The 22461-nt window shown below is 45.3% G+C and overlaps 1 protein-coding gene and 1 long non-coding RNA gene across 2 annotated transcripts; both read left to right on the top strand.

The window, feature by feature from the left end:
- Positions 1 to 3920: 3920 nt before the first annotated feature.
- Positions 3921 to 10914, top strand: LOC140685848 (uncharacterized). The gene is made up of 5 exons (XR_012059279.1): positions 3921 to 4007; positions 4346 to 4470; positions 9957 to 10074; positions 10222 to 10375; positions 10587 to 10914. It is a non-coding gene; the product is annotated as an uncharacterized lncRNA (long non-coding RNA).
- LOC102537452 (chloride intracellular channel protein 4) lies at positions 6239 to 8877 on the top strand. The gene is made up of 2 exons (XM_072938354.1): positions 6239 to 7196; positions 8807 to 8877. The coding sequence occupies exons 1-2, from the start codon at positions 6440 to 6442 to the stop codon at positions 8875 to 8877; spliced, it is 828 nt and encodes a 275-aa protein (XP_072794455.1). The 5' UTR covers positions 6239 to 6439.
- Positions 10915 to 22461: the final 11547 nt, after the last annotated feature.

Raw genomic sequence — 22461 nt, 5'->3', positions numbered from 1 at the left:
GCCATCCCGGAGGCTGTTCCTCGCGGGCCCCTGTCTCCATTTCCCATCAGCCAAAGTTCAGGGTGACTCGACAGACTTCCCCAAGGTCACAGCTTGCTTCCCAGAGCAGAGAATCTGGGCCAAGTTGGAAAATGGCAGCCAGACTTAGGGACAGTGGAGACTGTCGATGGAGGAGCTCCTGGGGTCGCACAAGCTGGGGTTGGACCCCGGCAGGCCGCTTCACCAGCTGGGCGCTCTGGAACCCGCCTTTTCCTTCCTCTGAGCCTTAATCTTCTCATCTGCAAAACAGACCAATTTGAAAGGGTTTGTTACCTGCACAATACTGTGTACCCGAATGGAGATGGTTACCCAGGAATGGCTGGCTGGCTGGCTGGACAGACAAGGGAGTGAATTTCAGGCTGGGGCAGGGATCTGGGGCAGATGTGGGTGGCTCCCCGCCTCACCTATACACATGACAAACTCTAGCCTCTAGTTCCCATTCCTCCCCCCAGGATCCAGGGATTTGCCAAACAGGTAGCAGCTCTCGCCTGGAAAGAAAGTGACTCAGGCCTCCAGGAGACCTGGAATGAATCAGGGAGGCAGGGACTGAGTGTGGGGCCCCCACCCAGGGGCCTGGGCCTCTCCCAGCAGGAAGAGCGTGAGCCGGTCCCCAGAGCTCACTGGGTGAGAGGGCAATTCTGCTGAAATGTGCCCCTAGCCAGGCGATGGGGCAAATAATAATCACCACCACACTCACTCCCACATTCCAGACCTGTCAGGGCGTTTCCACGGGTGCTATCTTGTCATGCACACATCTCTGAACCCTGCGTCAGGGAGGCCTGGGGTCTCGCTCTGCTGCCTGTCCTCACCGGCCCAGGCACGTCACCTGGGCCTCAATTCCCTTCCCTGTCCCTGTCAGCCCCAGCCCCTTCCCGTGCTGGCTGTCGCCAGGAGGTGGCGGAGGCCGGAGCTCCTCTCCCCGGGAATGGCACAGGGTGAGGGTCCCAGCCCTGCCCCTCACCTCTTGCGAGTGGCCTGACCTTGCACGGCTCCCGTTCCTTGGCAGCCCCGAAGCTCTGACACCGGGACACCCGGAGACAAGGCCTCGGCCTGGGCCTCTCCTCACACTCCAGGGCCAGCCGCTGGCTCAGCAGCTCGGCCCAGGATGTACCATCAGCAGCTCAAACTCAGCACGCCCGGGACTGAACTCTGGATCATCCCCCAAACCCAAAAATGAAACTTCTCCTCCTGGCAACTCAGTAAAGGGCAACTCATCCTACAAGCCGCTCAGGCCACAAACCTTGACTCACCTGGTTCCCTCGCACCCTCACCCAATCCAGGGGCAAATCCTCTGGCTCCACCTTCAAAATAGATCCAGAATCCTACTGCCTCTCACTGCACCTCTCCTTCCTCGCCGGACCCGCCCCCAGGGGCTCCCCTGGATGATTGCACGGGCCGGGCCCCTGGTCCCCTACTGTCTGCTCTCCACACTGCAGTCAGAGGCCCTTCGTAAACGTCAAGTCACATCAGGTCCCTCCGGGCTGAGACCTCTGCCAAGGCTGCGCATTGTTCTCAAAGCAGACACCAAAGCCCCGATCCTCCTGTTCACGTCATAAAACCAAGCAGGTTTTGGAAAAGGAAAAATAAATGGCTTTCAATGGCCTCTGGGGACCTACACATAGTGTCCCCCATGTTCTCTCTGTCCTCACGCCCCTCAGCCTCCCTCCAGCCACACTCGCCCCCTGTTGTCCTTAACGCGCCAGCCTCACTCTCAGGGCCCATGTGTATCTTTCTCCCAGAGGGTCACGTGGCTCCTCCTTCAAGTCTTCCCTGGCCCGAGGCCTTGCTTGGCCATCCCACTGAAACTGTGTTGCTCGCCAGCATCCTTGGTCCACTTTACTCTCCTTTATTTTTCTCCCTACCACCTACGACCCTCTTACATCATTTCCTCGTATTACATCATTTCCTTGTCTACTGTGTGTATTGCTGATGCCCCGTCTCCCCGATCTGGAATGTCTGTTTCAGGTGGGCGGGGCCTCTAGTCTCTTTCATTCATTCATGGACCCTTAACACCTGGCACGTGGTACAAACTCAATACACACCTGTGGAATGCATGAATAAAAGTCCACAAAGTGCAATTATCGGACAACTTTGATAATTCACCGTTTTCTAACGGTGTGACCCAACCTCTTTGTGCCTCGGTTACCCTATTTGTAAAATTAAGCTGATAATGGTATCTCTCATCGGACTGTTGTGTGGAATAAATAAGGTGTTCAACCGAGCAGGTGGCACAGAACACGTGCTCGTGTTGACTGTGGCCGGGATGCCGTCTGCATGGAATCACTGGGAGGCGGGCGGGTCAGGGCCCACTGAGCCCGCTTCCAGGTTGGCGATGCCCCTGGAAGCTCCCATCAGCTGGCTCACAAGCTCCACTTGCTCACGGCTTCGGGAGGGCGCCCCCACGCTGAGAGGCAGGCTGCTGCCCCAGAGAGTCGGGAGACTTCCACACACATGCTGGGTCACCAGGATGCTGGGAATGTGACATAGAGGGGTCCAGGCCAGTGCGGGAGGCAGCAGCCAGAGGGCACCAGGTCTCAGGTGGTGAGTGGGTCTCTCTGGCACCAGGAACAGCCATTCTTATAACACACAGATTCCTCTTCTAGGAGCTGGTGGTAGGGGACCTTTGTAGCCCTGGAGTCTGAGCAAACCCTCCCAGGGCCTTCTCAGCAGCAAGAACAGTGGGCAAACCGGTTCTGATCAGAGAAATTGTTCAAATCCATTCACTGGAGGAGCCCCATGAGAGGCAAAGTCGAACCCCACCTCATACCCACTTGACACCCAGAAAGACCGAGGCCCACTGGGGCAAGAGGGGCTGCCCTGGGTCCCAGAGCTGGGGTCAAAAGTCAGGGCTTTCCTCTCTAAACCCGAATCATTTTCCTGCCACAGAGAGCCACAGTTTGGGCCAACCACAGCTGGGGGCTGTCTCCACAATTTGTTTCCAGGCCCTCAAGCCCCAGAAAATTCACTTTATACACATCCTTTAGCTTGAGGTTACCTCCAATTGAAAAGAAAAGATACAGGATATTCCCACGACTCCCCTTTAATGGTCTGTGAGCTCCTCCGGACCCTACTATTTGATTTTTCATTTATACTCTACTTACTTCCAGATAGGGCTTAAGGTAGCTTATAATAAAATACACGCATACTACTATGCTGCAATGAGCAGACAATAATAATCATAATACATAAAAATTCAAGAGGAAAAAGACACAAATATGTCAAACATAGAGGTTGACACAGATCATTGTGATTAAGGACTAAGTCAATATTTGAGCTCCCTAGTAGCCAAGGTGAAAAGGGAGTCTCCAGGAATCAAAGAATCATTTTTTTTTTTCATCTTCCCCCTAAACCTGGCATCTAGGAGATCCTTGAAGAATGCTTGTGGCTGATTGAAAAAAATGGATGCCTCTGTCTCTGGGGCAGCCTGAGTTCACACCTTGCTTTGACAAAGTGAGCCCATGGGGCATCACATCCTTGTTTTCTTGATCCGTTCCCCAGAGGTCAGTCCTGGGGCATGAATTGGGGTGCCTGCCTTGCTCTTCTTTCTCCTAAGCAATGGTCTGTGGGCAGGGCTCCCTGGCCTGCCCACAGGAAGTATGCCCCAAGTCCATGAACTCATGGCTGACCTTGGCACCTGTCCTGTTGCCTTAATGAATCAGGCTTCACTAAGGAGAAAGCCCCAAGTGGCCAACTGGAGTGATTCAAAGTGACTTAGCTGATTTACTGAATTGAAAAGAGAGAGAGAGAAAAAAAACCACACCCTCCCAAGGGGAGTTTGGGTAGTTGTTTGGGTCATAATTGCCACAGAGATGTCCCAGCACAGTGGCTCTTGTTCAGAGGACTCGCCCCACCTCTGCCCCAGCCCTGCCCTAGGATCTGTGGAGGGAGGGGCAGGCCAGGCCCCGGATACTCACTGGCTCTGAAGAGCCAGGCAGCCAGGGATCATCACGGCAAGGCCAGCAGCCGTGGTGGGTTAGCCCTGGATTTTGTGACTTAGCCTTAGAGACCTGGGCCGTGGCAAACATGAACCCAGGAGGCTTCCTGGAAAGGCTGGGCTGGGCCAGCAACCCAACGTGGATGAGTAGATGTAAGGGGTGAAGTCAAGGAGGAGAAGCCTTCATAGGGTGAAGGGCAGAGAGGAGCTTTGAGGAGGAGCTGGGCCAAGCCCTGAAGGTGCAGAGCCCCTGAGGGTGGCAGGGGAAGCCAGCCCAGGCACCGCCATCTGATCACTCTCCAGTGAGGAAAGCCTGGTTTGAGTGACAGGGGGCAAAGATCTCAGTGTCACTGAGCCTACCTGCCCTTGCAGAAGCCCTGACGCAATGGCAGCACGGTATCTCTGACCTCTGACGTCCGCTGAGCGCTTACACATGCCACACGCTCTGCCCAGAGCTTCCTGAAGCTCGGCCTATTTAACCTTCACAACTCCGTGAGGTAAGTAATGTCACTGGCCCCATTTTGCAGGTGAAGAAACTGAGCTCAGGGAGGTTAAAAGACTGGTCCAAGGACACACACTAATGAATGCTGTCAAGATTTGAAGCCAAGTTTGTACAAAGCTGCTCTTATCCTCTTCTTGGGGATTCCCCTCAGGTGATTAAGACACAATTCCAGCTTTTGAGGATGCCCCAGTCTGGTGGAAAAGACACAGTTCTGTCCTTAAGAAACCTGGTCCAACGTGGAGGAGCTCTGTCACTGCTCTTAGGGAGCCACATCCCCTCAGTAGGGGATGTCGGGTGGAGGGTTGGTCCCTTCCATCTGGGAGCTGGAGGTAGAGGGGCAGGAGGAAGGATGCTTCTCAGTGGCCATTATTGAGGTGGACTAAAGGGACAAAGCCAGCACCTTCTCCTCCCAGGGTGAGGTCACCTCTCCATGTGATCACTCCCAGCAAGGGGGGGCGAGGCAGGCACTCCCCATCTTCAGGGAGTCAGATGCCCAGCCCAGAGCTCGGGGATCAGAAGAGAGGGACAAGTGGTGCAGAGAGAGAGACTTCATCCCAGCAGCCCCCTGACCATCCTCCATGTCTGGGAGATGGGTCAGTCTGCAACCAGGGCCAGAGCTCAGCCCGAGACCAGGAGTCTGTCTATGACTGGAGTCAGAGGTCAGTCAAAGGTCAGGGTCACACATCAGTCAGGGTCAGTGGAGCATCTGAGGCTGGGGCTGGAATCAGCTATAAGCAGTGGGCTGCCGTAGGCTGGGGCCGAGAGGTCCTACGGTGAGTCACTGGGGGTGTCCCCTGGAGTCCTGCTGCCTGTAGGTCACCTGCTAAGGAGCAGGTACAAGGCGGGGTTGGGAGAGCCCCAGGGGGAGGCAGCCCTGTAAGACTGCTCACTCCTCCTGGCTGAGGTCACTACACGGGCCCAGCCGCCCGGGGCCTGGGAGGGGAGACACAGGTTCCGGGGCGGCTCCCCCAGAGTACCTGTGAGTCATCCCCCCTAAGACTACAGCTGCTGGGCCAGTGAAGGATGGGGGTACCCCCGCAGCATGCTGCTCTGAGCCCTGGAACTTCATGTGTCAGCAACAAGCCAGCTAATGGCTAAATCACATTGCGCCAGGCACCTTTCTGAAGCCTTCTAGCCATGGTCTCTTTTAATCCAATGATAGATATGCTATGACATCATTTATAGATGAGGAAACTGAGGCACAGAGGGGATGAATATGTGGCTCTTGCATTTAAATCCAGGCATTAGTTTTAAACCCAGGTGGTCGGCCTCGCTCTGAACCACCCTCTGACTGCAAGACTGAGACTCACCCCACCCTCACCCCCACCCCACAAGAGCAAGCTGCGACTTTGCCAAAGCTCCTCCCACCTCCCAGCCACCCCTGCCTCCTGGAAGAAGTGGACGGCCAGCATCTAAGTCTCCAGGAGTGGAATTCCAGGGGAGCAACGTGGACTCCAAGCAGCAGCATCTCTGCACGTCCTGATGCTGGAATGTCACCATCTCCACCTGTTTCTTTTCTGCAGCACCCAGGGCCCAGCAGCAGGCAGTCCTGCCCTGGGAGGAGCAGCCCAACAGAATGTCTGGTCTCCTGGGGAGACACACATTTTGATGGAGTTGAATGCTTTGGTAATGGCATTTCTGTTTGAAGCTAATGGTGTTAATGAATCTGGGGCTAACATACAGGATTGTGAGGACATAGGCTCCTGGGGGCATGACCAGTGGCCAATTAAGACAGCTAAAGGGGCCCCGCGACTTGAAGCAGCTCGGGCTGCCGCCGCCTCAGAGTCGCGCGCGGGGCGTGGGGCGGTGCTGAGGAGGAGGACCTGAGGTGTCAGGCTGAGGCGAGATAGTCTCCGGGACCGTCCTGGGAGGCGCAGCGAGGCGGGAGTCCGCAGCCAGAACAACCCCAGAGCAGAAGCAGCTGCTGCCGCTGCCGCCGTCCGCGGAGCCCAGCCGAGCTGGCCATGGCGCTGTCAATGCCGCTGAACGGGTTGAAGGAGGAGGACAAAGAGCCCATCATCGAGCTTTTCGTCAAGGCTGGCAGTGATGGTGAAAGCATAGGAAACTGTCCCTTTTCCCAGAGGCTCTTCATGATTCTTTGGCTTAAAGGAGTTGTGTTTAGTGTCACAACTGTTGACCTGAAAAGGAAGCCTGCAGACCTGCAGAACTTGGCTCCGGGGACCCACCCACCATTTATAACGTTCAGCAAGGAGGTCAAAACGGATGTAAATAAGATTGAAGAATTTCTTGAAGAAGTCTTATGCCCTCCCAAGTACTTAAAGCTTTCACCAAAACACCCAGAATCAAATACTGCTGGAATGGACATCTTTGCCAAATTCTCTGCATATATCAAGAATTCAAGGCCAGAGGCTAATGAAGCATTGGAGAGGGGTCTCTTGAAGACACTGCAGAAACTGGATGAATATCTGAATTCTCCCCTCCCTGATGAAATTGATGAGAATAGTATGGAGGACATTAAGTTTTCCACATGTAAATTTCTGGATGGCAATGAAATGACACTAGCTGATTGCAACCTGCTGCCCAAACTGCACGTTGTCAAGGTGGTGGCCAAAAAATATCGCAACTTTGATATTCCAAAAGGAATGACGGGCATCTGGAGATACTTAACTAATGCTTATAGTAGGGATGAGTTCACCAATACCTGCCCCAGTGATAAGGAGGTTGAAATAGCATATAGTGATGTCGCCAAAAGACTTACCAGTACTTCCGGAAAAAAAAAAAAAAGACAGCTAAAGGACCCCAGGGACACAGCAGTGCCCTCCTACTTGATCATTATTTATCCTCTCTAGGAACGTTCACAGTTCCCTGCATTAGAGCCTCATAGGGAGGAGGTGAGCAGGGCTGAGACTGTCAACCCATTTCACACAGATGAGCAAACTGAGCCCCCCACCCCTCATAGGAGAAAGTGTAGCTTCCCAGCTGATCTCAGAAGACTCTGATGCTGGGAACTCCCAGTTTTGTCCTGAACTTTATCATCACAGGGGCCCAAGGAGGATGCCCCCTCTCAGCCCCAGGGACAAACTCTATTTGTCTAAGGCAGCAGTTCATAACCCTCTTGAACCCAACACCCTCTTTTGATAACAGACATTTTGAGCCAGCCTCTTTTTTATCCTGAAGTGAAATCCATAGATGAAATAGTTTAAAAGAAACAAAAAAATCAACACAGTACCGTAGCTAATATAAAGGAGGCACAAGAAAGGTCATTTCTGATAAGCTAATTGTGTTGTGAGGCGTTATATGGTCAAGCAAGGCCACCCCAGAGGACGCATGGGACAGCAGTAAATGCAGTGACCAGAGGGGCGACTGTCACTCGTGCCCCCTGTGAAGCCACACTGCCCGGGTTCTTTGGGACCTTCCACAATGGCGGGCAGCTCTGTACCATGAGGTATTTTCCCTCAATCTGCGTGGTAAGGCTTGGGCAAGAACACGCCTATAGCATGAAGCGAGAGCCTGTGCTTGCCTAATAAAAATAAGGTTCTTCACCTCCATGAATGGCTCGGATGACATTCAAAAGTCATGGAAGATGCGAACCATCCCAGGTGCTGCGGGACACCTTCCAGCCCCCCACCTCCAAATGCCAGAGCACCCCATCACCAGGACAATCACAGTGTGACATGGCTTGCCTCTGAGAGCCAGCAGCGCCAGTTGGTGACAAAGTCTCACTCCCCTGGCCCAAGTAGGTCACCCAGTCTTGGTCGATAGGACCTGCGAAGGGAAGGGGTAGATCTAAGGGAAAGGTTTCTCACTATTGAAAGGAGAGACGCTATTTTAACATTTACCCCCCTGAGGGGGACACTGCTAACTGCGGCGTTAGGCGGAGGAAGGATGAGAGGTCCCCAGGTCCTGAGGGTGAGGAATGTTGGCCTGTTAGGTCATCCATCCCGGGGTCACCCTATGTCAGGACTCCCTGCTATGTGAGCAGCCAAACCCTCTTGTTTAAGCTGCTCTGAGGTGGGCCTTCAGTTGCCTCACACCAAGGGTGTTCAGATCAAAGACATGAATTTTTCAGACCTCACAGCCATTCTGCAAATTGGAACCTGGGTCTCTTGATGCTGCACTGGGTCCTCGATCTACTTCCTCCTGAGGGACAGAAGCAACCAGGACTAGGGCACTGCTCGGGGCGTGCTTCCTGGAAAGGGGGTCTCCTGGGACCACCTGGAGGGTGCAAACCCTGAAGGGACAGATATCCTGAAGATGGAAAGGACACCGGTCCAGAAGCTTCTAAGGATGGCTCCTTCTCCAGCTGCTCCTCTGACTCAAGAAACACCGGGATTTAGAAGCTGCATTCCTCACTATGTCATCCTTTATAGTACCAGGTGCTTTACAGGCACTGGGAAGCAGCCAGGCACCCCCACTCCCGCCCCCCGAGGATGCCTGCTAGGAGCCAGGGCTCCCTACGTGTGGCGCAGGGACAGGACCACACCTCATCCGCAGTGGGCAGTGCCAGCCTCCCTGAGGAAGCGGGAGGGAGCGGGCTGAGAGGATGTGGGGAGACAGCCTAAGCATATTGAGAAGACCCCACCATGGGGAAACCCAGCAGGACCCAAGCTCCAGGCCAGGCAGGGCCTGTGACCTCTGCACAGATTCTGAGCTTTATTCCAGGCACATGAGAAGCAACTGGAGGGCGTAAGCACAGGGGATAGGGTCATCACAACTCCTTTCCGTGACCTGCCGGGGCATATGCCCAGGGCCTCATCCCTGGAGATGTCCCTCTGCAGGCAGGTGCGGTGGCCTTGACTTGGGTCCTCCGTGGAGGTCAGGGTCTGCACAGGTGCCTTTGTGGGTGTGGATCACATTCCTCGACACATGAGCATCCCTCTGGTGCTCATGTGCCGAGGGAGGAAGCAGGGTGCACACAGCGGCCTGAAGCTGCTTCCTGATGGTCACTTGGCCCAGCATCCCTCTGCTCAAGAAGCTACCTTGCCTCCCTACTGCCCCAAGGGTCAAGTATACATCCACTATCTGGATTCAAGGAACCTATCAATTTTTCTCCCATTTGTTCGCAAACACCATCTGTTCTCAGCAGGCTAACATCCCAGGACCCTGGCTCCATGCACTGTTTTTAAAAATTGAAATATAGTCAGTTACAATGTGTCAATTTCTGGTGTACAGCATAATGTTTCAGTCAGACACATACATATATTTGTTTTCATGTTCTTTTCATTATAGGTTACTACAAAATATTGAATACAGTTCCCTGTCCAGGCATGTTTTCCCCTTTGCACCACTGCTCACGTGTCCGAGCCAAGAACGGCCGCCTCATTCCCTGCAAGCACTCAGGTCATCCACAGATCCCACCTGGCTCTCACGGACTCTGCCAGGATTTGCAAGCTCCCCCAGCCCATGCTGACTCCTTAGTCCTCAAAACGGCAGGGGAAATTTGCCTGCACGTTCCTCTACAGGCTCCAATTATTGCCTTGAACGATTACTTTCATCTTATCTTGTTATTCTTTTCTCCAGCATTTGTGTTCTTGCCCCTGCCTCTGCCCCATCACCTCTACTCTGTTGTAAACTCTTGAAGGATGGAGGTCAGCTTTACTTACATCCCAGCCCCCAGCACAGGGCTGGCACCTGCCAGGTAGGAACTCAGAGAGCATTCTGTGGCTTTGAATTCCTTTGCTCCAAGAAGTGAGTGGGTGATGATGTTTCCTATAATGGGATACTTGGGTGGGGGAGTGGTTAGCGGAAGGGGGTCTCTCCCTCAAATTATTATCATCACCAACAGGTATTTGTCATGTCTCTGCTGCCAAGTAACTGAGGATGAGACTTGCCCCTCCAATCTGTGATGATGGAGTGAAAAGTCTGCAAGCCAGAGATGCAGACAGAAAGGGAAGAGCGACAAGACAGGGGATGGAGACCGGGAGGGGATGCAGGCAGAGGTATGGAGCAGGAGCAAGACAGCCACAGGGACAGATAGAAACAGGGTTGGGGAAAGAGGAGGGGGCAAGAGGAGGCAGGAAGAGGCCAGGGCCTGGGTGGGGCAGGGACACAGTGAGAGCAAACAGAGATGACAGAGAGAAAGGCCAACAGAAGCTGAGAGAGGCAGAAGGACAACCAGAGCATGAGCCCCTCCCTCCTTGGCTTCCTCAGTGCCAGGCTGGGCTCTGCATCCTCACAGCCACTCCTGAAACTCCTGCGTGTTGAAGCACGAAGGCCAGGAGGAAGGCAGCCAAACTGGAAGGCAGCCGAGGACCAGATGCTGGAGAGCATGCACCCGGGGGGTTGGCAGTGGGACAAGGAGACATTGCCCTGTCCCATGGCCCCCACCAGCATACCTCCACTCTACCCCGACCTGGCCCAGGGACAGCCTGGGGGGCGAAGCTGTGCTGGATGGGGAGTCCTCCTCCAAGACCTAACTGGAGTGTCTGCTGGGGACAGGGGAAGGGAGTGGCCCAGCTGAGACCATGGCAGTTGGTGGTGGGGGCGGTCAGAAATGAAAGGAAAGCTCGGATTAAAGTTTCAGTAACCTGCCTCGAAAGCACCCAGGCATTGTGTGAGCCGGAATTCCTGGGCACTGAGTAAGGCAGCCAACCCAACATGATCATGATAAGGGGACAAGAGCCACTGGCCGCTGGTGGGGGGGTGGGCAGCAGGACAGAGAGCTTAGCTGCCCCCCCCCACCTCCCACCACTCAGCCCCCTCCTCACAACCCAGGCCAGGCACCTACTGCCTGAGGACTTGCACCTCAGCTAATGAGAACAGGGGGAGGTGAGGGGTTGGGACCTAGGGCCAGCTGGGCCTGGGGACGTCTGGGAGAGATGCACGCATGTGTGGCGCAGTAGGAGGGGGAAGAAAGCCAAAAGAAGGGGCCCAGAGAGACAGGCTGAAAGCGTATGAGAAGACCTGGCCAAAATTTGCAATTCATCCATGAACTTAAGCAACAGTTACTGACACAGGAGAAAAATGGGATCCAATCAGAAACCTGCACTTGTGGACAAACCCCAACCCTGATCCCAGACTGAACCCTCAACCTGGCCGCAGCCTGAACTTTAACCCTGGCCACAGACTCACCACGGAACCTGCCCTCAGACTTGCCCTAATCCCAACTCCTTCAGCTTCACTGAGCCTCATCTTGGCTACTGGCCACCTCAAAACTGCATGTTTGATCTCAAAGGCAGAGGAAAAGTACAGGTAGATGTTTCTGGAGAAACACGGCAGGGAGCCCAGCTGCAGGGCTCTGTGGGTAGGACACGTGGCTGGCTGCACAGTGGAAAAGGTGGCACCAGCCATTCGCAGCTCTTGTCTCCCAGCTGAGCCCTAACGCCCCGCACAACTGGATCTCTTCTCTTCAGCACCAGCCCCTCCTCTCCTGCCAAGTATGCCCACTCTTCCCTGACCCGGGGCTTCTGCCTTCTTCTGGGCCCTTCATAACTCCTGCCTCAGCTTCAGAGTCCCCAGAGTCCCATCTCACCAGCCAAACACAGACGTCTTCTTCCCCAAACCATTCCCAGCCAGAAGGCCCTCTCCCTCTTCTGAACTCCCACAGCCGTGTAACTGAATAACCCATCTGGCCACTAATCACATGTTTTCCTTCTATTGTCTCTTCAACTGTTATTTTCCTTGGCAGAATGATTGCATGTAAGATGCACACTCCATTTATCTCCCCAAGTAGACAGTGATTTTCCCACTATCATAAACAGACATGAACATCCTTCTAATACATCCTTATGCACAACGGTATACATTTCAAGTATACGAGACTTGAAAACCATCTCTCCAACCAGAGGAATACCTGGAACAAAATTTTAGAAGTCAAAAAGGCTCACAATGAAAAGCAGCAATGCCCTGCCTCACTCCTCCTCTGCCAAGACAGTCACGGCTCCTTCAGTGGTTTTCCCGGTGTTGATCTGTGTGCGTATAATTTGTTTATATTCTGCTGTCTTAATTAACCAATTAAACATCATCTGTTTGCTTCCTACTATGGGAGATGAGAAGGGAGCCCTCTTACACTGCCACACACAAATATTCCCCCTCTTTGATCTTCAAATAGAGTTAAATTACAACATTCTCAAATCTGAACCACAAACTATGATTACGTTTCCTTTTCTGTAAATTTTTCAGTTCTTCCCAAGGTAATAACTGCCTCGTTCTTTATTTACCTGGCTCTCTTGGTATGTGTTGCTCTTTCCTCTCAAACTCTCTGACTGAACGATGAATGCTCTCTAAATAAGGTCAACACCTCACGTGGTTATTCCCCAGCTGCTCTCATCTGGTTTGGCTCTCTAGCACTTCGTACGTATGTACCTCTGCATCATCTAGTCCTTCTTTCATCCCCATCTTGTGAATCCACTTTGCTCCTCTTTTATGCTGACTATTCTAGTTTCTAGTTCCTCTCTTTTCATTTTCTTAGTTTAGAGCCTTGTTTTGCTGGGACACAATCTCCTGTAGTTTTTTGTTTTTTGTTTTTTGTTTTCAGAAAGAATGGGAGATAGAATTTTTGAGAAGTTATGCTTTTATTTCTGCTTTTATTCTACCCTCAAAACTGATGAATAGTTTAGCTGGGTATAACATTATAAATTTATATTTTAAAGGTTCCTCCAACTAAAATGTAGCCAGATCCTACAAAAAAAAATGCCTTAAACACAATTTATATGTTATAGCCAAGCTCAAAAAACATTAAGGAAATAAAAATAAAGTCAGGAAACTATTCTTCCATCAGTGAGATCTATAACTCAAGTCAGAAGTTCTCAATACTGAGTTTACATTAGAATCACTGGTAAAACTCTGAAATATATATGCTGATACCCCAGAATCTGATTTAATTGGTCTTCAATGGGGATGGGTATAGATTTTTTAAAAATTTTTTTTAGTGAGATATTTCTCCTGGTCCAATGCAAAATGCTGTATTTTTTTTTTTACTGTGGTGAAATATGCACAACATAAAATTCACCATTTAACCATTCATAACTGTACAATTCAGTGGTTTCAAGTATGTTCATATTGTTGGACCACAAGCATCATCCAACTCCAGAATTCTTTTCATCTCACTAAATTGAAACTCTGTAAGCATGAAACAACTGATTCCTGCCTTCCTCCAATCCCTGGCCACCACCATCCTACTTTCTGTTTCTGTGAATTTCACTCCACTGAGTGCCTCATATAAGTGAAATCACATAGTATTCGTTTTGGGTTCTGTTTTTGTGCGTGTGTGTGATTGGCTTTTTTTTCACTTAGCATAATATCTTCAAGATTCATCCATATTGTGGCATGTGTCAGAATTTCCTTTCTTTTAAGGCAGAATAATATTCCATTATATATATATATATATATATATATATATATATATATATATACACACACACATACATACCATATTTTGTTTACCAATTCATCTGTTGATGGACATTTGGATTGCTTTCACCTTTTGGTAACTGTGAATAATGATACTATGAACATAGATATACAAATATGTTTGAGTTTCTACTTTCAAGTCTTTTGAGTTTATATCTCAGAGTGAAATTGTTAGACCATATGCTAATTTCATGCATCATTTTTTTGAGGAAACACACTGTTTACCATAGCAGCTGCACCGTTTTACATTTCCACCAGCAATGTACAAGGATTCCAATTTCTCCATACCATTACCAACACAGGTTATTTTCTGGATTTTTGTTTTTGTGGTTTTTATAGTAGACATCTTAATGGATTTAGGTGTGAAGTGATATTTCATTGAGACTTTGTTTTTCATTTCCCTGATGATTACTGATGATGAACATCTTTTCATGTAGTTATTGGCCACTTGTATACCTTCTTTGGGAAAATGTCTGTTAAAGTCTTTTGCCTATTTTTTAGTAGAATTATTTTTAAAATTTTTAAATTATAGGAATTCTTTATATATTCTGGATATTAACACTTATCAGAAATATGATTTACAAATATTTTCTCCCATTCTATTGGTTGTCTTTTCACTATGTTTTTAGTGTCCTTTGATGCATTAAAGTGTTTAATTTTTGTTTAAATTTAAAATGTTTACACTTTGCTGTCCTTTCCATGAGACAACACCATTTCTCAAGGCAGGGACACAACTCTGCATATGAGTTCACAGCCTGAGAGGCTACATCTGTCTTTGCTTGTGCTTCCAGTTCATCTTGCAGTAGACAAACTACTGCCCATGCGTCTTCACCAGGTAGCAGTCATTTCAGGACCCCTTTGGTCTTGAAGCCCAGAGCTGGCTGCAAGTCCAGCACCGGGCCAGCAGACAGGTTGGAGGCTGCTGATGCTCTGGGCTGCACACAGATAGGAGAGGAGGTGTGCAGGGGTCCAGATGTGAGCATGGAGAGTGAGTGACCTCCTAGACAGAGGAGGGGGCTCAGGGCAGAAACCACTTTCCTTAGAAAAGCAGTTGCCACGTTGTGGCTGAACCTGGGAGAATGCACCCAGGCCTGCCAGCAGCTCACCTCACCAGCCCCCATGCCTGTGCCCTCCAAAAGTTTTAAATTTTTATTAAGTCAAATTTATTTTTTTCTTTTGTTGCCTGTGCTTTTGGTATCATAAATGTCAAAAAAAAATCATCATCAGATCTAATGTCAAGTAGTTTTTTTTTTAAGGCAAGATCTTTATTAGTGAAGTAAAAAAAATACTGAAAGATAGTGTACTCCTGAGAATTGGGAGTGGGCCAGTCCAAGAGAGCAAGAATGGCCTATAATGATTCAAAAATGAAATCAGAATAGAAACTTTAAGATGGTCAGAATAGTAGAGCTCAGCTTTTAGTCAACCTTTAGTAACAATGATAAGATTTATTCTCTCACCTTACATAATCAGAAAACCAGACAAATATATGCAATAATGGTTTTTAGACATTGGAATAAGTAGCACAGGGCTTTAATAACCAAGAGAAGGGAAAACAAAACAGGCTATATGATTTTACCAGTTTACTGGATTCTTATCAGAAGGTATGCAAGACAGAGGGGGAAAAGTAAAGTATAATTAAAGTGCTGAACAAAAGAAAAATCTTTCAACCTAGATCTTTTACTTAAATTTTTTTTTCAAAATCAAAAGGAAAATAAAGAAATTTTTCAGATGAAAGCTGAATTTATTGCCACCAGACATGCACTATAGGAAAAGTTAAAAGAAGGAAAATGAAAAAAATGAAAAGTTAAAAGAAGGAAAATGAAACCAGACAGAAAAAAATGGGCCACAAAAAGAATAAAGAGCACTTGAAATGGTAAAAGTCACATTCAAATCTCTTTAGAAGATGATAGACTATTTAAAGTAAAAATAATGACATTATATTATATATACAGTTTACAAATAAGAAGGAAAATTATGGAAAATAGTATAAAGGAAGAGGAAATAAAAACGTACTATTTTAAGTTTTCTACAACTATATGTGATGTTACATATTATTTTTAATTAGACTATAAGTTACAAGTTAAAGATGTTTAAAGTAAAGCATAGAGCAGTAATTAAAAAAAAAAAAAGACAGAGGTATAGTAATAAGCCAAGTGGGGATAAAATGAATTTTTTAAAAAATTTAATCCAAAGAAGGAAGGAAAAAGGAAAAAACAGTAGATGAAATTAAAAGAAAACAAGAAAGAAGTTGGTAGATTTAAGCTGAAAAAATTGACATGTACATTAAATATAAATACATTAAAGCACACAAGTTAAAAGGCAGAGACTGTCAGATTTGATTTTTTTCTTAAAGCAAGATCCAACAATATATTCTCTACAAGAGACTCACTTTAAATACAAAGACATAGATAGTTTAAAAGTAATGGAAAAGATGTATCTTGCAAATAATATTTATAAGAAATCTGGAGTAGCTATCTTAATATCATCTACAGTAGACTTCGAAACAGGAATACCAGGGATAAAAACAGAAAAGAATATATTCATCAAGATGACATAACAATCCTAAATGTGTATGCATCTAATAATAGAGATTCAAACTAGTTGAAGCAAAAATGTATAGCTGAAAGAAGTAATTATAATTTTTCAACAGTCCTCATCCAGTAATTGATACAAAAAATAGAAAATAAGTAAGAATATAGAAGATTTGACTTGAGTCAAATAACCTGATTTAATTGACATTTATAGATCACACCCTCCAACTACAGCAAAATACAAATTCTTTTCAAAGGCATATGAAGAATTTACCAAGATAGACTATATTCTGGGCCATTAAACAAAGTCTCAATAAATTTAAGAACACTGAAATCATGCAAAGAAAGTTCTCTTACCACACAGAATTAAATTAAAAATCAAAGACACAAAAATACTGGGAAATTTGCAAGTAATTGGAAATTAAATAACACACTTTTATATAACCTATGTTTCAAAGAATTCACAATCAAAATAAAAACATTTTGAATTAAATAAAAGAGAAAACACAGTAAGTCAAAATAAACGGGTTACAGTGCTTTGAGGGAAATTTGTAGCATTAAATGCTTATATATGGAGAGTTGGGGAGCAAAGTAGAGAATGGTTGCAAACTAATGGTTTTAGCTTAAGAAACTAAAACAGTCAAATTAAACTCAATTAGGAAAAGGGAAGGAAGTAACAAAGAACATAAATCAGTTTTGAAAAAGGAAGTAAAAAAAGCAATAAAGAAAAATCAATGAAACCAAAACTGGTTATTCAAAACACATGAAGTGAAAATTGCCATCACAACCATGATCTCTAAACCTAGCAGAGGTTCAGACCAATGTCCTTCATGATATTCATGATATTTGACCTAGAAAATATCTTCATAAATTTTTAGGAAATTGAATTCAACAATGTATTTTCAGAAAGGGTCATGCAGTATAACCAAATGGTGTTTATCCCAGAAATGCAAGTTTGGTTTAACATTCAAAAATCAGTAAATTTAATTCAGTGTATCTGGCAGGCTGAAAAATGGCCCCCTAAAAAATATTCACATCCTAATTCCTGGAACCTATAAATGTTACCTGATTTGGGGTCTTTGCAGGTGAGATTAAGTCAAGGATCTTGAGATGAGGTGATGATCCTGGATTATTCAAGTGAGCCTCCAGTGCCATCATAAGTATCCTTAAGCAGAGAAAAACTGACCCGTAAGAGGAGGAGGCAATGCAACCACAAAGGCAGAGACTGACGTGATATGGACACAGGTCAAGGAACGCAAACAGGGAGAATAAACTTCCAGTCATCTGCTAGGGTAGGGGAGAAGCAGGCACTCAGTGACAGAGTTGAAGAGGGGGCATAGGGATCTAATTGCCTCTTAAATCACTTTCAAACAATCCTCCCTATGTTAGTCACACGCGTTCCTTCCCCTATTTCCTTCCAGAAGAACTGGGGCCTCCAACTCCTGGGTCTTTTGAAGATTCTGTGGTCTAACCAAGGTGAGTTCTCAACTTTCTCAGGTTCATCAAGTAAATTATGACTCATCCATTGATCTTCTAGCTTACAAAATTGTGTTCCTCCTTTCTCTTCTCTCATTCTCCCCACTCTGGTGGGTTCAAGCCTTTTTGAACAATCCCTCTACTGTAGCTTTATTGGGATGTTTGGAAGAGCGCAAAATTAAATGCATGTGCTCAATTTGCCGTACTCTGCTCATTCATCCATTTTTAACGTCCAAAGCTATGTTGACAACTCTGTCTCACTGTCATCTCCTCCTTACTTTACACTTCTCTTTTAACTCTGTATCAGTCTAGCGGGGTTTCAGGAGGGGGCAGAGTTAAATCCATTTGTTTCAATCCACTGTGTTTAACTTGAAGCTCTTCCCTTATCTGGTGAGGATAAATTCTTTCCTAGAAATGGAATTACTTTGTCAAAGGACTTGCTTGCATTTTAAGGCTTTTGGTAGGGATGGTCAAAATGCCTTCCAGGAAAGTTGTACTAATTTATACTCAAACCAGTGGTGTATGCAAGTAAGTTACTTTATACTTTGATAAGCATTGCGCAGTTTTACTTTTTAATCTTTGCCAATCTGTTAGGGAGAAAGATACCTCATTTTGCATTTTTTAACTGAATATCAACTTTTTTCATATATTTACTTGCTCTCATTTTTGTAAATTGTCTGCTTGCCATTTTTTACAATTAGACTATTCATTCTCTTACTGATTTTTAAGAGTTCTTTGTATAGAGAATATTAACTCCTTATGCATTTTTAAGGTGAAAAAAATCCCGCTTTGACATCTTTCTTTTCATTGTTTCAGAATAATAATTTTTACAGCATGGATTTGTACCCTCCGTATAATCAAATCTATCAGCATCTTATTTTATTGCTTTTGCTGTCAAGAGTAGAAAGGCTTCCCCATCCTGAAACAGTAAAAGTAATATTCTATATTCTCTTTTAATTTTTTCTTTTAAATACGTATTCAATATGAAATTTATTTTAAAGCAAAGAACAAGGAAGGGAATCCAACTGTATTTTTTGCTAAAAAAAAAAAAAGAAGCCAATTATCCAAATACCATTTATCAAATAGCCTGTCCTTTCCCTACTGAAATGAAATCTTATCTTTATCTTATAAACATCCATCTGGGTTTGGACTTCCTCTTTACTTCCACTTTTGCACTTGTCTATTCAGATACTGGTATTACACTCTTTTATTTATTATAGTGTTAGAATTAATTTTTAATTTTTTTAAATTGAAGTATAGTTGATGTACAATATTATATAAGTTACAGGTGTACAATATAGTGACTCACAATTTTTAAAGGCTATACTCATTTATAGCTATTATAAAATATTATAATATATTCCATATTATATAGAATATTCTATATAGGACAGGCTATATTCTCTGTGTTGTACAATATATCCTTGTAACTTATTTTATAAAGAATAGTTTGTACCTGGGATTTCAAAATGTAGAATAGATACACAAGATTGTACTGTGTAGCCCAGGGAAATATATACAGGATCTTGTGGTAGCTCACAGCCAAAGAGAAATGTGACAATGAATGTAAGTATGTTCATGTATAACTGAAAAATTGTGCTCTACACTGGAATTTGACACAACATTGTAAAATGACTATAACTCAATTTTAAAAAATGTTAAAGAAAAAAAAAGAGTAGTTTGTACCTCCTAATCCTCTACCCCTATATTGCCCCTCCCCCCTTCCCCAGAATATATTTTATATCTGATAGGAAAAGTATCTGCTCATTACTTCTCCTTTTTATATATATGTAATTTTATTGACTATTTTTTCATACTGAATTTTTGCATAAACTTTAGAACATCTTTCACACTGAAGCGTTACATAGATTTTAAAACTGAGTTTTGATGAGAATCATACCAAATTAATAGATTAATTTGGGAAGCGTTGCTCTATTTATGACACAGTCTTCCCAAATGCTTTGATGTGAAGATGGTTGCCATCAACTCCTCTCTTTCTCATACTGCGTGCCTTCCCACAGGTGGGGGAGGGGGGTGGAGGCTATTCCTCCCCTGGCCTTGATTTCTGAGGAAACATCACAGGAAAACTTGCCACTTCCAGTCAGTCACTCTAGAGTCCTCAGTCACCATGTGAGAAGTCTAGCTACCCTGGGGCTGCCATGCTGTGAGAAAGCATAGCCGCATGGAGATAAAGAGAGATATGGATGGCCGGGCCCTGGCTGTTCCAGGCCCCTGCTGTTGACTCATACCAATTGACAGCAGCCATTGTGGAACAAAGACAAGCCCCTTTGTGCCCCGTCTAAATGCCTGACCCAGACCATCATGAGGTATGGAGAATAACAAATGTTCTATTAAGCCATTAACCTTGGAGTGCTTTGTTATGTAGCAATAAATAATTGAAATGGGTAGTGAATCAGTTACTTAGTTGGTTAGTTAATTGTAATAATTACATAAGCATCTGTGAAATCACCATCCAAAACAAAAGCTTGGACCTTGAAAACAATCTGCTCAAACTACATGGTCTCCAGAGTTCTGTTTCTCTTCCAGCCCCAGCTCATGTTAATCATCATTCATGATCTTGTATTCATCATTTTTTAAACTTTTATTTTTGTTTAGTTTTATTGCATTCATTAAAATTGCACACATTTTAATTTTAGTTAGCTAAAAATAAGTATCCAGGCAAAATGTAATCTTTCGGGACTTTATTTTTCACTTAATATTGTATTAGTAAGATTCATCCATATGGTTGTGTGTCATGGCAGTTCATTTGTCTCGTGTGCCGTGTACTTTTGTATCATGTGGTTTAATCATCCACTCTTCCATCGATGGACACTCAGAGGGCCAGACTTCTGCTACTGTGAGCAATACTGCTGCGAACATGCTTGCAGGTGCTTCCTGCTGAACATGTGCAAATCGGTCGTCTCAACTTGTATTCTACAGTGGTTATGTCAATTTAAATTCCTACCAGCAATGTATAAGAAAGTGACGCTCTGGAATTATATCCTCTCCAACTTTTGGTATTGTCAGACTGTTTCATTTTTGCCGGTTAGATGGGTATTCAGTGTTATCTCACTGTAGTCCTAACTGGCTTTTTCTTTTCACTAACGATGTTGAACATCTCCTCATCTGTTTGTGGGTGATGTGTGTTTCCTCTTCTGTGAAATGTCTTTTCACATTTTTGGATAACTTTCTTTTGGGTTATATGTGCTTTCCTTATTATTCTGTAAGAGCTCTTAATATATTCTTGATACAAATCCATTATCACCTGTAAAAATTGCAAATATCTTCTCTCAGTTTCTAGCTTGACTTTCTACTTTCTTTTAAAAGTCTTTTGGAGAACTAAAATTCTTAATTTTAAAAAATGTTGTCATATTATTTCAATTTCTCTCTTTTTTTAAAAATCTTTTTTAATGGCCATTTTTGGTTCACAGCAAAACTGAGGGGAAGGTACAGAGCTTTCCTATATACCCCATCCCTCCCACAAATGCATAGCCTCCAGCACTATTAACATCCCTTTACCAGAGTGGCACACTTGTTACAATTGATGAACCCACACTGACACACCATGATCATCCGAAGTCCACACCACACATTAGTATTCACTCTTGCTAGCACATTCTATGGGTTTTGATAAATATATAATGGCATGCATCTGCTATTACAGTATCATACAGAGTATTTTCACTGTTCTAGAAATCCTCTGTGTTGTGCCTACTTATTCCTTCTCCCCACCCAACCTCTGGCTACCACTGATCTCTTTACTGTCTCGATAGTTTTGCCTTTGCCAGAATACCATACAATTGGAACCATACAGCGTATAACTTTTGCAGATTGACTTTTTTTTTTTCACTTAGTAATATGTGTTTAGGTTTCCTCCATGTCTTTTCATAGCTTGACAGAACATTTCTTTTTAATGCTGTAAAATATTCCATTGTCTGAATGTACCACAGTTTATCCATTCACGTACCGAAGGCGAAGGGCATCTTTGTTGCTTCAAAGTTTTGCCAGTCATGAATAAAGCTACTATAAACATTCATGTGCCAATTTTTGCGTGGACATAAGTTTTGGATAAATACCAAGGAACACGATTACTGGAATGTTTGGTAAGAGTATGTTTAGTTTTGTAAGAAACTACCAAACTGTCTTCTAAAGTGACTGTACCACTTGAATTCCCATCACCAATGAATGAGAGTTCCTGCTGCTCCACATCCTCACCAACATTTGGTGCTGTCAGTGGTATCAGCCATTCTAACAGATGTGCAGTGGTATCTCATTATTGTTTTAATTTGCATTTCCTCGATGACATATGATGCAGAGCATCTTTTCATATGCTTATTTGCCATGTGTTTATCTTCTTTGGTTAGGTGTCTGTTAACATCTTTGGCCCATTTTTTTAAACAGGTTGTTTATTTTCCTAATGTTGAGTTTCAAGAGTTCTTTGTATATTTCGGATAACAGCTCTTTATCAGATGTGCCTTTCGCTAATATTTTCTCTCAGTCTGTGGCTTGTCTTCTCATTCTCTTGACATCATCTTTCGCAAAGCAAAAGCTTTTAATTTTGATGAAGTTCGTCTAATCGAATATTTCTTTCATGTATTATGCCTTTGGTGTTATATCTAAAAGTCATCAACATACCCAGCATCTTCTAAGTTTTCTCCTATGCTATC

The sequence above is a fragment of the Vicugna pacos genome, chromosome 15 (genome assembly GCF_048564905.1).
Source record: "Vicugna pacos chromosome 15, VicPac4, whole genome shotgun sequence".
Taxonomy (NCBI): Eukaryota; Metazoa; Chordata; class Mammalia; order Artiodactyla; family Camelidae; genus Vicugna; species Vicugna pacos.
This window is presented reverse-complemented; position numbering and strand designations above follow the sequence as displayed.